This window comes from Cydia amplana, chromosome 21, assembly GCF_948474715.1.
Source record: "Cydia amplana chromosome 21, ilCydAmpl1.1, whole genome shotgun sequence".
In the NCBI taxonomy this organism is placed as follows: Eukaryota; Metazoa; Arthropoda; class Insecta; order Lepidoptera; family Tortricidae; genus Cydia; species Cydia amplana.
Window position 1 is genome coordinate 2,410,880 of NC_086089.1, and position 18,049 is coordinate 2,428,928.

General features: G+C 40.7%; 2 protein-coding genes across 2 annotated transcripts; one reads left to right on the top strand and one right to left on the bottom strand.

The window, feature by feature from the left end:
• Positions 1-1,622: 1,622 nt before the first annotated feature.
• LOC134658152 (caspase-3-like) lies at positions 1,623-5,319 on the top strand. Its single transcript, XM_063513761.1, has 5 exons — positions 1,623-2,248; positions 2,932-3,104; positions 3,842-3,996; positions 4,322-4,693; positions 5,127-5,319. Exons 1-5 carry the CDS (start codon positions 1,699-1,701, stop codon positions 5,317-5,319), a joined length of 1,443 nt encoding a protein of 480 aa, XP_063369831.1. The 5' UTR covers positions 1,623-1,698.
• A 1,307-nt stretch (positions 5,320-6,626) lies between these two features.
• On the bottom strand, positions 6,627-17,331 carry LOC134657823 (facilitated trehalose transporter Tret1-like). Its single transcript, XM_063513395.1, has 10 exons — positions 17,175-17,331; positions 15,888-16,120; positions 15,271-15,424; positions 14,477-14,646; positions 13,614-13,737; positions 13,185-13,277; positions 11,753-11,811; positions 8,729-8,887; positions 7,314-7,496; positions 6,627-6,854 (listed from the first exon to the last, which is right to left on the bottom strand). The coding sequence occupies exons 1-10, from the start codon at positions 17,209-17,211 to the stop codon at positions 6,636-6,638; spliced, it is 1,431 nt and encodes a 476-aa protein (XP_063369465.1). The 5' UTR covers positions 17,212-17,331; the 3' UTR covers positions 6,627-6,635.
• Positions 17,332-18,049: the final 718 nt, after the last annotated feature.

Genomic DNA, 18,049 nt, shown 5'->3' on the forward strand with positions numbered 1-18,049 from the left:
TATTAGAATATTATTTTGACCAATCATTGAGAATGTCTGCCAACTTAACTTACAGTTGACCAATCGAATTACAGAAGTGATAGAACTTAACGCGCTGCGTCACTTTTACGTAACTGGAAACAGAGTGACTTCCTGTTTTTATAAAGCATCCATTCACGAGATATTTTTATCATGTTATTGGTGAACTACCTATGTATATTATAATAAATTATGTTGGTTTAGATGAGAATTATTATTCCAATATTTCAAAGATAATAGTTTATTTTTCACATGTTTTTTTTAAACGTTTCCAGAGTTAAATATTGCTATAGCAACACTACGGTGCTGTGATATTTTTAAAGGTAACCAGGCCATAAAATCCAAAAAAAAAAAAAAAAATATTTTTAAAGTTTGGCGGGGACTTACCTCTGGTTTACCTGGACATTCCTGGTTAGTGACTTGTGTAAAGAACTTCGCAGATCTAACAACTTATCACATGCGATTTTGAATAGGTACATTGCTGACTTAGTAGATCAGATGCAAAGAATTCAATCTATTGATCAAATGCCGCATTGTATCTAAAATCGCGGTACGATATGTTGCAAGGTTTAAGAACGCTTTTATGTCGATAGTTCCTTTTCTTTGAATTTGGCTTGACACGCTCCAGGTTAAGTCAACCTCGGCGATTATACAGGACGTAGTTTAATACGTTAAAGACTCTGTAGAGACGAGGTAGCACTCTCGTTGCATCTTATTGATAGATTATGAGGTGCGCCCTGTAAACGAATTAACCGAGGTCATCCCTACGTTACCTACGTAAAGGCCCCAGTACACAATGGGCCATCACCGGCCACTCCAAGGGACGCAGCCATGCGGTAGAATGAGATAGCAATATCACTTGCTCCCTCTAAGGCATAAATGCGTCCCTTGGAGTGGCCGGCGATGGCCCATTGTGTACTGGGGCCTTTAGACGCAATTGTTAAGGCCCCAGTACACAATGGGCCAGCGTGGGCCATTCTGGGGGAGCAAGTGATATTGCTATCTCATTCTACCGCATGGCTCATTGTCTACAGGGGCCTTTAGGAGTCTACTGAGGGGCTACCGCGAAATCCGAATTTCGCAAATTGCGGGCATTTCTCTCTGTCACTCTAATTACGCCTTCATTGGAGTAAAAGAGAAAGATCCCCGCAATTTACGATATTCGATTTTCGCGGGAGCCCCTCTGGTATCAGTACCGGTACTACCTACTGGCAAAAAACTTGCTGCCTCTTTACTCAAAACGTTACGTTGTGGAAGTAGAGATTAGATTAGATGAATCAACTAAATATCTTTATATCTAAATTTATCTACATACACGCTACTTGTATACTTCCATTTATGGAATAAATGACGCCATCGGTGTCACATTTTATCGCTTATCTTAGCGAATCCGTAAGTGCGTATATATATATTCCGATAAGCATTCTAACATTTAATAAAATGTGTACCTACCTATCAATTTTAGTGCAATATAGATCTTTTATGAAAGGAATAAAGTTCTACAGTATTGACGAAAGATTCTAGGACAACATAAATTGAACAGTATTCTCTACACAGCTTGATTTAAATTCCAAATAACAAATGAAAAAACATCGAGGATAAGATAAACACGCTTATTTAAACGCATTGTGAAATCGTTTGCTGTAATGTAAACAGGTGTAACAAGTGTGTTTCAATAAAATGTCCAATTCATCCGAAAGTGACAGTAATGTTCATCACAGCGACAGTGAAGAGCTCGTGAGAACCAACAGAATAAAAAGAAATAAATATAGGCCTAACTTAAGATTAATTCAACAACCGAACAAAGAAACAAAAGATGATCAGTGGATTCAAATTGTTGATTCAAGTGAAAGCGGAAATGACGTTATAGTGCAAGATGGAATGATGAAAGCACCGCCTACTATCACCACTCCGGAAGCTGAAAACGTACCTTTATCTAACGAAAAACCAGAAGAGGAAGATAAAGGAATAGAAAACGAATATTCAAGTCCTGAAGAGCTGATCTACAACATCAGAGCATTACCTAAACACAGCCCGACGTATGAATTGGAGAAATTTGAAAAGAATGCCATGATCATCTTTAACCAGGAGAGTATTGACGGATATAGAAAAAGATTAGGGACAGAGAAAGATGCGGAGGCTTTAGAGACTACGTTCAAGAAATTCGGATTTGAAGTGACAGATAGGAAAGACCTAACTAAAGCAGATCTATTTAGTGAACTCGAAGCATGTAGGTATTTTAACATTGAAGTAGGTATTAAATACTTACGTCGATAAATTTACTAGCTATAATTAAGTACATAGGCCCAGTGTGTAGGTACTTTTATAAACCGTCAAACGAATGGGAAAGGCAACTCTGTTAATTTGAGTCTACAACGTCTTTTTAGGGTTCCGTAGCCATTAAGGAACCTTTATAGTTTCGCCATGTCCGTCTGTGTGTCCGTCCGAGGAATGCAATTTGGCATGGATAAATCAAACATGTTATGTGAAGCTTAACTATGTTTAGAATAATGGAAAGTGGCTGCAAGACTTGATTAGGTACACATAGACAACGGGACAGGTGAAAATAAATAAAAGCTTGTGAAAATATACCATTATCGAGAGCGCCACCTACTTTTAATCGGCCTTCCCTGTCTTCAAATTTAAACGGCCTTCCCCATAAATCATTGAAATGAAAACTGATTTATTCATGTTCTCCTTGGGAATCCCCCGTATGACCTAATTCGGTAATTTCTGTAGGTGGCATCAGATACCCGATAAGTTATCAGTCGTGGGGGTTAAACACATCTTTTTACACAACACTTTTATCTGCATAAGTTAATCAATTCCATTATATTTTTCGTATATTTTTTTAGTACATACATATAATTAAACACGATGTATATGCTTATGCTTATTGTTTTATAATTTCAGTCAGCAACACAGACTTTACCGAATACGGTTGCATCGCGGTGGCGATCCTGACGCACGGCTCGAAGAACGGGCTACTGCGAGCTCGCGACGCGCCATACTGCGAGATGGAACTGCTCAATCTCTTCATGGACAAGCCCATGCTCGTGTCCAAGCCGATCCTGTTCATCATCCAGGTTAGCCATATCATATTCTAAATAATTTTTTGTAAAGCAGTAACGGCCGCTGTCTCGCCCGAGACTGAATTTTTGCACTTTTCATTTATTTCTAAGCTTCATGTCAGATCCTGACAAGAACCGAGCTTAAGGCCCGCGACGTGCCTTACAGCGAGATGGAGCTGCTCAATCTCTTCATGGACAAACCGATGTTCGTGTCCAAGCCGATCATCTTCATTATCCAGGTTGGTTATGTTAGATCCTGAAGAAAGAACGGGTGCAAGCGACGCGCCCTACTGCGAGATGAAACTGCTCAACCGCTTCACGGACAAGCCCATGCTCATGTCCAAGCCGATCCTGTTCATCATTCAGGTTGGTCATGTCAGATCCTGATGAGAAACGGGCTGCAGCGGGCGCGCTATTCAGATTTTCCATGAACTCTTCACTAGTACTTATCAGAGTCTGATATATTATAACTAAATTGACAGGTCTATATTTAATCCTATACGCTATTTTCTAGGCTTATCCTTGATTTATAACGTTAATCTCGATGCATTCTGGCATTTACTGTCGTCTTGGCCTACACTAGGTTAGCACCGACCACCGACCTGGCGGACTATGTATGGTATGTATGGTAGAGCCATGTGGAAACAAAGTTTGGTCGGACTTTTTAAATCTATTGACACATTTGAAGAATTGAATGGTTTTTAAATTAGAAGGTAGGTATAGCAAAGGTTCTCAACTAAGTTTTTGTCCAGGCGTGCCGCGGCACGAAGCAGACGGCGGGTGTGGCGGTGCACACGGCGGGCCGCGTGCGGCGCGACCTGGACGAGGAGGTGGAGCCCTACACGCTGCCCGTGGAGTCCGACATGCTCATACTGCACAGCTCTTACGTCGGCAAACCTTCACATAGGTGAGCGTAGGATGACAGGCGTATTCTGATTTTAATAACAGGATATGAATAAGATCTGGATTAGATATGGATCTGATCTGTCAGTGCCTGTAAGTTTGGGTAAATTGAATATTGGTGTGAGTATGACCTTTAGTACTTAAATGACAAGAGATGGTGATGGATGTTGTAACACTTTTGCTACTCGTACACTATACATCACAGAAAACCCTATCTCAAAATAAACATTCAAATGTTTAATTCCACATTGAAAATGTACTGGCATATGTTTCGCACCTAGTGCTGCTCCATGCAATCTGTCTACTTACATAACTTCCTTAACTTTCAGGAACGAAATCCACGGATCCTGGTTCATACAATCCCTCTGCAGCAAGATAGATGACATGGCCGACTCCCACGATTTCGAGTCCATCCTGACCGAAGTCAAACGAGAGGTCGCCATAGACCGCCACCACAACGAATACAACCGGAGAACGCTAGAAATGGTCACCAACAAACAAATGCCGGTCACAACTTCCACGCTAATCAGAAAGTTGTATTTGAAGAAGTTTGGAGAAGATGAAATCTCTTATAGTAAGGTGGAGACTGAGAGACAAGACTCGAGGAATGAGGTGTTGGATTGTGGGACGCCAAGGACGCCTTTGTTTGGACGATGCTCGTGTTTTCTCGCACATTTTGAGTACATCAAGAGTTGTTTGAGGTACGCCTACTGAACTTTCATTTGCACAGTCTTCGTTTCTCTAGTTTTCATTGTGTTTGAATCGAGTTAGTTACATTATTATATTGATTGAGTCCCTCTCCCTTTGTTGGAAATTCGATCGTTTTTCTCCATCGATATTGCTCTTAATTATAAGAGGTTATGGGCCCAGAAAGGAAACGTTTGGGTTATTTGCGGTTTATCACACGCTAGAGTTGTCATAACCATATGAATTCTACCAATTACTTTTACCAAGTTTGGAAGTCTTATACTATATACTATTTTACATGCGTGTGATGGTTTCATTATTCACATATTTCCATTCCCCTCTTTCTAAATTTCGAGACTTATTGGTATAAATATAACGCCCTGTATTTTTGCTTCATAGAGTAGATGTAGAAGAAATTTTCTTACAAAGTCATCAATTGTTTTCCAGGCATTATGTAGAAGACAACCCCGCCGACACGACAGCACAGGGGTTCCTGAACATAGCCAACACTTTCAAGAGCGACAGAGACTTCGACACCCCCAAAGAAGTGATGTTGCAGACGATATGTAACCATCTAATGACGAACGCACAGGCATGTACGTTTTATAAATATTTGTACTTATACTCGTACAAATATTGAAGGATTCAAATCGAAAGTCCACATGAATGTATACATTTAGCGTATTTTAAAGGATGACACGCTAAACCGGGCCGGGCCCGAGCCGAAACGTCCGACATGTAATTTTCTATGACGGCTGATCGGTGATCACGTGGTGCTTTCTATAGAAAACGAAGCGCCGGAAGCTCCTGCCCGGCCCCAGCCCGGTCTAATGTGAGTCATCCTTTAATGTGATTAGGACTTGAGACGAAAGTGGGGTAATTTTTAAGATTGCTAATACTCGTAGACAGCGCGTAGCGCGTACTTAGTCCATGATAAAATTGATAAACATTGTTGTAGCGTAAGTGTTGCTAAAGTATGAAGTGGTTTAGTCGATTTTGAGCCATTTTCAAAAGTTACTCCAATGCACTTTTTACTTACCGTGAAAAGAAGACGTTATACTACATAGGTAGTATATAGATACTAAAAAAAATTAAAAACTATGTAGCTTTAATCGAAAATAGGCCCTTGAGGCATTGTACCAAGAATGCTGGCGACATTTCCTATACCTACTTATCTTTCATATATTGGCACCACAGAATATGTAACCGCGAACTACAAAAGGTCAAAATCGTTTGAGTATCTCTATCATATCTTTGTTACTTTTATGCAGTAGGTAAAAATTACAGGGCTAAATAGTAGATATACGAATTCCTAGTTTTTAATGTACGGTAGACTCGTTAGTTTCAAAACTGTGATTAAACACGGGGCTTCACAGAGCGGTTTGTTAACAGTACCTAATCTTTATCGAAGATTCAGATTCTGTGGGATAGAAATAGTAACCATGTTTGTTAATGTGGAAATTTATGATTGTAGTTCTGACAAGTTTAAATAATAGGCCTCCCAGTGAAATATTTCCTCCTAGCAATGCCCCGTTGTTTAGGTATAAATTATGTTAGGGAAAACTTCTTTATAGGTAATTCAGATGAAATGATAGAATGATAAATATATATTCATAAATTTATCATTCCCAGTAGTTGAAATATTTTTTTATTATTAAAAGAATTAAGTATTTATGAAGTAGTTAATGTGTTTTAATTACATTTCCCTACTAATTTAAGTATATTAATCTTGAATCATTCACCATACGTTTTGACTATTAAGGACAGTAGCCTTCGTGCAATCGGACTGCCTAAAAGTTAAACCTACCTACTGCCTCGTCAATAATACATAGACTTCCGATTACAAACGATTACGGCCACGGCCAGCCTAGCATATAGTATAACACCGTTAGACCGTTAATATTTATATGGCCTGGGATAAATTTTCTAAAAATGCCAATTTCTACCTTAAACCATTTATTTAGAGAACACCTCCTGTATTTGCTTGTTCGACATCCCTTTCGTCTCCGGCACATTGAAGTAGCTGAGGAAGGTGTTGGCCGCGCCGACGCACGCGAACGCGTAGAAGGACCCGTGGATGCCCAGCATGGACACCAGGAACGGGAACACCGCGATGATCAGGAAGTTGAGGAGCCACACCCACTCCACTAGGATCATTGAGGCGATGCCTTGGACCTGCGTAAAATTAGAAAGCAAGTCAGAAATATAGACAGTTATTTGTTTTTCATTCAAAGTCAAATGACACACGCGTTACTATTAAGGTCATGGACTAAGATGCGATGCGTTCCAGATTTAGTAGTTTTGATAGCCGGAGAACCAGAACATAACTAGGTTGTTAGGTAAGTCTTAACATTTGACAATAATCCAGTTACCATACAATATATGGCGTCATACATCACCATCCATTTTAATAGTTTTCTGAACTGTAGCTGTAGTATTTAACACTAGGTAAGGTAATACCGGTCAGGTACTTGTACTTCTCGAATCTTAAGTGTTCTTTTACCTCGAACCTTAGTGTACCTATGTAGGTTTGTATTGTTGTGTTTGTATTGTAGGTTTAAGGCATTGCAAGAAAACGCTACAACTATTCCCACTTAAAGCTGATAAAGCGAAGCAATGTACTCAGAAGCTGACCTCTGGAGTGAAGACTTCAGCCAGCAGAACATAGGGCACGGTGCCGGCGCCGAAGATGAAACAGAAGCAGTAGAGAAGCACGAGCACAGCGGAGACCCAGGCCGGCAGGAGGCCTGTCTGCATCTGGGCTCCCAGCCCGCTCATGCACAGCGCCACCAGCGCTGACGAGGAGATTATCAGCACCTGGCGAAAGATGAGTGTCAGATCTTTTCTTACTTCTCTTTTCTACTATTAGGTACAGCGGCGGTAGCACGGTCGCGTTTTTATCGCTTGTCACCAAGCCTGTCACGTTCTAACAAGTGCGAAAGTGACGTGACAGGCGATAAAAGTGAAACCATGCTGAGCCCGCAGTGCCCTGTTTATCAAAAGCTTGTAACTTGTAATACAAGCGGATGTCACTTTTTGACAGCTTTTGTTTAGAAAGGGACTTCCACTTGTATTACAAGTTACAACCTTTTGATAAACAGGGCACAGGTCTATTTACAAGAGCTGGCACGAATGGAACGAATGAGTGAATGAACATATCTATGTGTGTATCACATGACCCAATAAAATGGTGGCTCTGACTGTATATATGTGTCACTCATACAATGAAAGTTTCGTTCATTCCATTCGTGAATCAATCTGTACTTAATAACATTGTAGATTTTTTTTACGATTCAGGAAGCAAACGAATCGTCTAGTAGTAAGCAATTACCGTCGCCTATGGACACCCGCAACACCGGAGAGGTTGAAAGTGCGTATCCGGCATTTAAGATGGGAGTAAGATTGAACGTCGTAACGGGCTGGCAATACCGCTGGCGACAGTTTATTCAACATTTCAGCTGTGCGAGGCAGGAAGTTTCTGGCGAAACCATAGACTAGGAATCCTCTAGACGGAGTTTAGTCAATTTGTGTAATAATGTCCTATATTATTATTTCAGGAAAACGATGCTGCCAAAAATACTGGGGTGCGGGGGACGAGGTGAGCGAGTCCCGTGCCGTGATTGGTCCGTTCAAAAACACGGACGTCACACAAAGACACTTTAACTCGAAAATGGAGTAAAACTACCGTATATTTGTTTCAGAGGGGGTAGCGCTACTGTTATTGTTTGTAGTGGTTTTTTCCAATAAAAATGGTCAAATTATGCACTATACTTTTTATTTAAACTATATAGAATATTACACAGTACATATTAGGAATAATTAGCGAAAAGAAAAATAAATGAGTAAATTAACGTCCGTTCGGTATGACTCGCAATCGGATCTCTGCTTGGTGGGGTCGTTCCGCCCCGCGCGCCCTCACCCCGAGCGGCGCTCGGTACTCGTCGGCAACAGCTACTATGCTCAGTTTGGAGGATGTCTTGTCTGTGGGCGAAACGCACAGTTGACGACTGCCAACCTTCTAACTGCGGTGAAGACAAAAACAAACTTACCCGTCTTCCAGCCTTGTCCGCCACGACGGCGGTAACAGCGCACCCGGCGAACAGGGTGAGTGCAAGCAGCACCGAACAGAAGTCCTTCGACAGGTCCGGGGCCGCCTGCGCGAACAGCTTCCCGGCGTACACTTGCACCGCTACCATCCCCATGCCCACCTGGAACGTCAGTCATATTTCACGTCACAGTCAGACGACCGGTCTGGCCTAGTGGGTAGTGACTCTGCCTGTGAAGCCGATGGTCCCGGGTTCGAATCCCGGTAAGGGTATTTATTTGTGTGATGAACACAAATATTTGTTCCCGAGTCATGGATGTTTTCTATGTATATACGTATGTATTTATCTATATAAGTATGTATATCGTCGCCTAGCACCCATAGTACAAGCTTTGCTTAGTTTGGGGCTAGGTTGATCTGTGTAAGATGTCCCCTAATATTTATTTATTTATTTATCCTCTAGCCGCCTAGAGACCTATAAAAAGGTCTCCTGTTCCATTCTAATTTGAACTTTGTGTTGACAAAATAAAATTTTATTTTGCTTGGCAAGGTTTGACGTATGGGCGGCTAGAGGTTATCAGACACCAGGGTTACACCTGAAACGTCACAGTCATATTTATCAGACGCCAGGGCTTCAGGCAGGAAAATATGCTTGAAAACTTCAACGAAGGGCGCCAAAACCCGATTTCGCTCTACCCTGATCAAGGGCTCGGGTCGGCACTGCCTATGGACGCCTGCAACTCGAGAGGTGTTACATGTGCGTTGTCGACCTTTTACAAAACCTGTACACTCCTTTTTTGAAGAACCCCATACTGTAGAGTGTAGACCCTCAGGAATTGCGGGTATCTTTCTCTTTTACTTCATTTAAGGCGTATTTAGAGCGACAAAGTTTTCTGTACATAGTGTTCATTTGTCTGTCATTTTTATTTGTCTACTCTCAATTGCTCAAAGGTTGACTGGAAGAGATACCTTTTAGGGATAAGTTCGCCTTTGTACATTGTATACTTTCTTTTTAATTGTATCTTAACCTGTCTTATGAACAATAAAGTGTAACCATGCATATGTCGGCGGCAGATCGTAAAATCGGCCATATCGAGATATTCCTAGGCATATCATGAAACGCCGCCATTTCATGATCTGACTAAGATTAACCCAGGCGTATCACGATCTGCCTTATGAAAGAGGCGGCATATCGGTCAGACCAATGTATTCGTTGATATTCCTAGCTTCATACCGGGCGCATCGTAAATTAATTGATGAGATATTCCTAGGCATATCATGAAACGCCGCCATTTCCTGATCTGACTAAAATTAACTCAGGCATATCACGATCTGTCTTATAAAAGATTCGGCAGATCGATGGGAGCAATGAATTCGTCGAATTCCTAGCTTCATTCATACCGATCGCATCGTAAAATAATTGCATTTTTTGCCACTGGTGGCGCTGCATTCTATATGGCGCTGCATTCTATATGGCCCTGCGTCCGAGTCAGTGTTGCCAGATCGTACCTTTTAATACAAGTTTACGTTCCTTTTGAGCCTTGAGGTTTGCTCGATATGGCTGGTGCATGGTCGCTAGGCAGATCATGAAATGCCGGCGTTTCATGATCTGCCTAGGAATATCACCCATTGAGGTTTGCACGATATGGCTGATGGTCGCGCTAGGCAGATCATGAAATGCCGGCGTTTCATGATCTGCCTAGGAATATCCCCACTTGAGGTTTGCACGATATGGCTGGTGGTCGCTAGGCAGATCATGAAATGCCGGCGTTTCATGATCTGCCTAGGAATATCACCCCTTGAGGTTTGCACGATATGGCTGGTCGTCGCTAGGCAGATCATGAAATGCCGGCGTTTCATGATCTGCCTAGGAATATCACCCCTTGAGGTTTGCACGATATGGCTGGTCGTCGCTAGGTAGATCATGAAATGCCGGCGTTTCATGATCTGCCTAGCAATATCACCCCTTGAGGTTTGCACGATATGGCTGGTCGTCGCTAGGCAGATCATGAAATGCCGGCGTTTCATGATCTGCCTAGGAATATCACCTCTTGAGGTTTGCACGATATGGCTGGTCGTCGCTAGGCAGATCATGAAATGCCGGCGTTTCATGATCTGCCTAGGAATATCACCCCTTGAGGTTTGCATGATATGGCTGGTCGTCGCTAGGCAGATCATGAAATGCCGGCGTTTCATGATCTGCCTAGGAATATCACCCCTTGAGGTTTGCACGATATGGCTGGTCGTCGCTGGGCAGATCATGAAATGCCGGCGTTTCATGATCTGCCTAGGAATATCACCCCTTGAGGTTTGCACGATATGGCTGGTCGTCGCTAGGCAGATCATGAAATGCTGGCGTTTCATGATCTGCCTAGGAATATCACCCCTTGAGGTTTGCACGATATGGCTGGTCGTCGCTAGGTAGATCATGAAATGCCGGCGTTTCATGATCTGCCTAGGAATATCACCCCTTGAGGTTTGCACGATATGGCTGATCGTCGCTAGGCAGATCATGAAATGCCGGCGTTTCATGATCTGCCTAGGAATATCACCCCTTGAGGTTTGCACGATATGGCTGGTCGTCGCTAGGCAGATCATGAAATGCCGGCGTTTCATGATCTGCCTAGGAATATCACCCCTTGAGGTTTGCACGATATGGCTGGTCGTCGCTAGGCAGATCATGAAATGCCGGCGTTTCATGATCTGCCTAGGAATATCACCCCTTGAGTTTGCACGATATGGCTGATGGTCGCGCTAGGCAGATCATGAAATGCCGGCGTTTCATGATATGCCTAGGAATATCACACCCTACTTATTTGATATGCCTAAACGTCGCTAGGCAAATCGTCAAACGTTGATGTTTGAACGATATGGCTGGTAGTCGCTAGTCAGATCATGAAATGGCGGCGTTTCATGGTATGCCTAGGAATATCTCGATATGGCCGATTTTACGATCTGCCTCCGACACATACAAAGATTAAAGCTCTGTCTATAGGGGTTGGTCTGTGTATACTAAATTAAACCTTACCTGTAATGTCAAGGCAGTTCCTACAACCAAGAACGCTCTGCGACTAGCCGGTTCGGTAACTGAAAAATAATTATTTGTTTTAAGACGAGGCGAGATAGGGTAAGGAAAAATTCTAAAAAGACATTATAAAATGGTATAACTAGAGTTGTGCCGTTCTCGAGAACTCCGTTTACTATGGGAAATGTTATCGAGCGAGAACGTTTGTCATACAAAGCGGAGAACGTTTTGGAGAACGGCACAACTCTAGTTATACCATTTTATAATCTCTTTTTAGAATTTTAGGTATAACACATGTTATTTACATCTTTATAAACAAAGATATGGCCTAGACGATGAATGAAATTAGGTATCAGAAAAGTTCGATTATCTCAAAAGCCACGAAACTTTTACTAGACCTATAAGTGCGTTTTCTGGACAAGCCTAAGGTACCCTGTCGGTGGTTAGAAGGTTATCCATTAATTACTGGGCACCCTATACTTGCCCTCAGATAAAAGGATGGTTTTCCCGCCGGCGAAAAAAATAACATAACATAAATAAGTAATAAACATAAGTTTCGCACAAAGAATAACGTTGCAGGTTGACAAGTTAATTCACCACTCATGATAATAAGATCTCTAAGCGTTTATTTTACTAAAATTCTACAATCTATATTTGATTTGTACAAGTGTTTTGCATAAAAACCGACTTCAAAAAGGATAAAATAAAATATTATCCGTTTTTCAGTATATGCGTTACCAATTGATATGTTTGAAGTCGGTGCCAAGCCAAATTTGAAGCATACCATGATTTTTTTAGGGCGATTCGATAATGACCGGTATTGTTACTATTTGTCTTGGCACCGACTTCAAACATACCAATTGGTAACGCATATACTGAAAAACGGATAATATTTTATTTTATTCTGTTTGAAAACCGACTTCTTTTTTGTAAAAGTTTTTATTTTTCCATTTTTAGTTATGCTTGGTCATACGTTACAATCGGTGAGTGAAAAATCAATCATCCCCTATTTTCCTACCCTTAAGGGTGGATTTTTTTTTCCAAATTTATATAGGACCAACTTCGGGGTATACCCTTTCCAATAAAAAAATAATTATCAAAATCGAACTACTCTGTAAAAAGTTATGCGTGGTCATACATAAAAAAAATATATATATACGCGTCGACTTGAGAACCTCCTCCGTTTTTTTCGTCGGTTAATAAATAAGCACTTTGTTGATTGACCGAGCGAAGTGAAGGTCTCAGATTCAGCTTGTCTACAGCTCACAGGACCACTAGTTATTTTTTGCATATTTATATTATTAGATGATTTAGAAGGGATTGTGTAAGTAGTCTATGCCGACAAGGTTGACACATACCCGTATCCCGTATCTTCCTCTTTGCGATTCCATACTAACAATTAATTCTAAAATATATGAGGGGACGAAAGACATACACAATGACTTGATAGCGGGCTGTCTGTGCGTCCCCGGCACTGGCTCCCCGGTAGTTAGCTTCTCTTTCTCGGGTTCTTCCTCTTTCTTTTCATCTGAAAATTTTATTAATATGATATAAATCTTTCTGTCAAACACCTGATACGTTCGTAGGGCTTTTAGGTAGTTTTCACAACATTAAAAAAAATCACCTCTATATTTCACTTTCCTGTCCTGTAGATTATTACGGCATTTTCGGCCGTTTGATACGTATCATGGATCACGGTTAATTGATGTCGGATGAAATGAAACTGAGTGAGATTTTAATAATACGGCCAAGAATGTGATATAAATAGACACGCTGTAAGAACTACTCATTTAACTGCCTTTCCTGTCACTTCTGTGTGAGGAATTTTTATCATCGACTGTTTTGTGATACTGATAAATCTTACCCGAGTTAATCGAAAGCAGTTCCACAGCCGGCGACAGCTGCTGTTTCATCACTGAGAGCTCTTCCAAAACGATTTTCGACGACACAGACCCGTCCCTGTAGTGTGCTAGCGCCTTTATAGCTTCCTGCGGGCTCAGCACGGTTCCATTTTTTATCCACTATCACTAAGCCCGTCACTTTCGCACTTACATACTTGTTAGAACGTGACAGGCATGGTGATAAATGATAAAAATGCGACCGTGCTACTAGGGCTGGAAATATATGGAAACCTTTTTAACATTTTATCCTCTAGGTTTGGAACAAGTCAAGTATACGCAAGTACTTTAGTATCCTCATGGGTTTTAAATTGTTTTATTCGTTTTTATGCATATGGGAATTAAGTTTGTGTTAACTTCGTGTTGGTTCTCGCTTATCCCACTATCCGGGTAAGGACAATCTGGAAAATCCCAAGATGCACCATGGCCCTGCAACTTCCAGCTACATTTTAAATGTAGGTAAACGGCGTGCCTGCCTAAAAGTTGTAACATGTCGCGCGAGTGACTAAAATTACTAAAACCGTATTTTTTGGCTCTCACGACAGTTTATAATTCGAAGTTGTAATGTAACAGACATGCAATTCCATCAACCTGCAGACAATCATTTGAAATTATTTATTTTATTTTAGTACATGGAAAACCAACAGCGCTATATATCTAACGTAAACGTACTGGTGCTCGACGCGGTACCAGTACATGTCATCTTGAAACTTAAGTCATTGTCAATAGAGGTGACGGCAGGGTGTTATCTATTGGGAATTAGCATGTCGAGCTCTAGTACGTTTACCTTATATCCAGAAATTACAATAGAGGTGATACATAAACTGACTTGTTCATTCTTCTGCTTCAGCAAAAACAGCGGGCTTTCCACCACAAGCATGAACAGCAGAAGGTTTACGACGCCCAGCGCCAGGTTCAGCCAGATGATCATCCTGTACGTCAGGAACCACCCGCTCAAGTACGACAAGATGGCTCCGAAGCAGTACAATGATACCGTTCCTGTTAAAAGATAAACATTATTTATTAAATGCTCGATATACCCATAAAAATACTACACAAATTTCACGAACTTTGTTAAATAGTATTTTATACAATCTTGATCTTGAGAGATTTTCAGTTAAGTACCGTGTTTAGTCATGTTACGAGATTGAAAAGATTTTTAATTATATCACTATTGTATGCAATACTTTTTCTATGCGTCAAGTAAAATAATACTTTTCCTACTTATAAAACTTAAATAATTAAACAAAATTAATATACTGAGAAAGAGGCTCGTTGATGTCTATTGTTCTTTCGTTTGGTTTTGTCCTCTTGTCTTGTCAAGTTAATTATTGTACACTAAAGTATTTCGTAATGAAGTCATTATAGTTGAATCGGGAGCCCATATTGAAATGTACGAGATTACAGTTTGGTATACGAGTTCTAAAGTCAACCATTAATTCGACGAGTATAAAAAAATATACTTTAAATACCCGGCATGGCTCAGAAAGGGTTTTAGTTCTTAAGTTTTGTATGTTCCTTTATATTATTGAAATAAAAATCATACGAAAAAAAAACTTTAAATAATATCCACTATGTTTACATATAAAGTCTTCCAGTTTCTGAGAAACTGAAGATATGTACCTGAAGATAATGTTCCTCTAATAGAAGGCTCGCAAATTTCCGATATGAAGATTGGAGCGTAAACCAGGTTCGCTCCACCGGCGATACCCCCGATGAAGCGAGCGACCATAATCGGCAGCGCCGAAGATGAAAATTCTATAATGATCCAGCATAGCTGAAAGTTAAATAATTTAAAATGAGCTTCAGAACCCCTAGTGTCAATAGCTTGACGAGCGTTCGCGTTTGCGTTATATCTATTTTTGTATGGAATTTTGAACAGCGTTAAGCGGAGCGTTTTGGAAACTCAAAGTCCCATACAAAATTACACTCGTCACACTATCGAATGAAATTTACACTACGGGTTCTGGACTCGGACCGCAAATTAGAAAACGAAGTAAGGACCCCCCCCCCCCCCCCCGGCATTTAGGTAAGGGGCGAATATCATGCCGACCATTGGTGATTGCCATTGATAGGTCAACATTATAAATAAATCGATTGATATGGATAATTGGTCTCTAGATTGCCACAAAGGAACATACATACATACATAGATAGATTGACAAACACATTCTTTAGGTACCCTCCTTTGTGTGCGCTGTCGAGTAAAAAACAAAACTTCCGCTCAACAATAGACTTACCAGAAAGGGCAAAACTAGCGCCATGGAACCTCTTTTTCTCCCCAAATTGTCAATAAGTAAACCAGTCACGGCTGTACCAGCCATGGCGCCTAAGGACGGCAAGCTGCCGACCAGCGACGCTTGTACCTCTGTCATGGGCGTGGACAACACTGTGGAGTTCGGGTTCGTGAATAGTTCCAGTGTGTAGGATGGCCAGCAGTTGAGGCTGCCCATCAATATGGCGCTGAAGCACGCTGAAATTAAGGATTCATCTAAGGGAAGACTTGAAAGTTTGTTGGGTATCATGTAGAATACTAACCTTCCTGCTAAAAATATTCTTGCAAGTTGAAGGAATATTCTAAACTACTTAAATAAGTTTCAATTCTAGTCTAAATATAAATAAGTTCGACTGAAATGAATGGCTTTCATCCCTTGGCTAACAATGTATTCTCTAGTGTAGGCAGTTAGCGATGTGGCAGATAGGCTAACAAACAAACAAGAGCCGCACCATGAGGGTAATTTCTTTTCTATTTTTGGGATAAAAAAGGGACATCGTCCAGAGCATAGGTTCCCAAACTTTTTTGGGCCACCGCCCACTTAGGTGTCAAAAAAAATTTCAGCGCCCACCATCACGGAATAATAGCGAAATTAACGTAGGTACCTATTTTTAATTCACGGAAAAACTATGAACGTCTACCGATATTTCTTACGGTTCGATGTCAATGCACATTTAATTTAGGACCAAATGAAGGTATTAAAACGATTTCTAGCTTGCTGAGAATTAATTCCTCAAAATGCATTTTGGATCTTATTTGATTGACCTAATTTAGCGAATAGGTAAATAAAATAAATTGTGATAACACAAATAACCCTATATGTAAATCTATTCGTAATTCGTATTGTCTAATATTTTAGTTTTTTTTTCACTTGCGGGAGCGCCCTCCTGGGCAGCATGAACGCCCCCCAATCGCTTCTGAGGCCTGTACCGCCCCCCTGAAACTCTTCAGCGACCACTGGGGGGCGGTATTGACCACTTTGGGAACCTATGGTCCAGAGGATTGGTTTTTAGGCCCAGTACCTATGGTTAATGAAATTTTTAATATGATTATTTCGATCAACTATCTGTCGAATTTCCGCGATATCGTATCACTGTTTAGTAATGCCCGAACTAGTAGACTATGGAACATTTTATAATTCGGTCTAGGCTTACTATTGCCTTGAAGCCTTCAAGATCGACACAATGCCATAGAAAGTCTTGATTTCCCCCATATTTGTGGTACCTATATGTTGTAGATTTTTAAAACTTACCAGTCACTCCAGTGATGCATTGCTGTGCCTTTCCCATTTTAATTAATTATTCTACTTAGTACCTACTAAAACTACCTTACTTGCTAATTAAACGTAGCAATCTTGCAAAAACTACGTTATAACTGTGGAAGGACAGACGTGGAAACTGTTTTAAGACATTGCATGAGAACAATCCGTTAGAAAAGATAAATAGCAATGTGACAATTTGAAGTCGAAGCAAATATTGTTATACAGAGATAGCGAATACAACTAAAACATTGCTTATCAGTTGCCAAAGATTTGTGGCTCATTTTCAGAATAATTGTCGTGATGAGGACTCGGGTCATTGGGCCCGATTCGGATTTTGTAATAGACATCTATTAGATATCTTTTAGACATCGCCAAGATACGATAACGATATGTTTAAGATCTAACCTGTCAAATTTGACATTTCCGCGATTCTGCAGATACTCTTGAACGATTTCCACAAGATATTACATAGAGATCTAATTCACATCTAATAGATATCTAACACGATCTATCGTAAAAGTGACATTGGTTGCCTGAATTGCGCTGCACGTATCTAGAATAACGTATCTAGAATGGATCTAGTACGTGTCGTCTCTTGTGAATATCTTGAAGTTCGAATACGGCAGATATCATTCTTTGTTACGGTTATCTTTCCCCGTGTCTTAGCATTTCGTAGGTCAAGTCGCTAGACCCTGATACCGTTGCTTTGCATCAGATAGGGTACTTCTGTTTTTAAGGTTCCATACTTCCGTACAATACGACAAAGCACATAATAAAAACGAATTGGCTGACTGAAAACTAAGATGTCCGTTTTAACTTAAGTAAAAATGCTTTCGTATGTCCGGCTGGCAGATTTCTCTCCTATT

Coding starts and splice junctions, on each gene's coding strand:
- LOC134658152 (XM_063513761.1), top strand. CDS start 1,699: ATGTCCAATTCATCCGAAAGTGACAGTAATGTTCATCACAGCGACAGT. Junction 3,105..3,841: donor CGATCCTGTTCATCATCCAG/GTTAGCCATATC, acceptor GTTTTTGTCCAG/GCGTGCCGCGGCACGAAGCA. Junction 3,997..4,321: donor GTCGGCAAACCTTCACATAG/GTGAGCGTAGGA, acceptor CTTAACTTTCAG/GAACGAAATCCACGGATCCT.
- LOC134657823 (XM_063513395.1), bottom strand. CDS start 17,211: ATGGGAAAGGCACAGCAATGCATCACTGGAGTGACTG. Junction 13,278..13,613: donor ACTGCTTTCGATTAACTCGG/GTAAGATTTATC, acceptor TAAAATTTTCAG/ATGAAAAGAAAGAGGAAGAA. Junction 8,888..11,752: donor GAACTGCCTTGACATTACAG/GTAAGGTTTAAT, acceptor CTGACGTTCCAG/GTGGGCATGGGGATGGTAGC.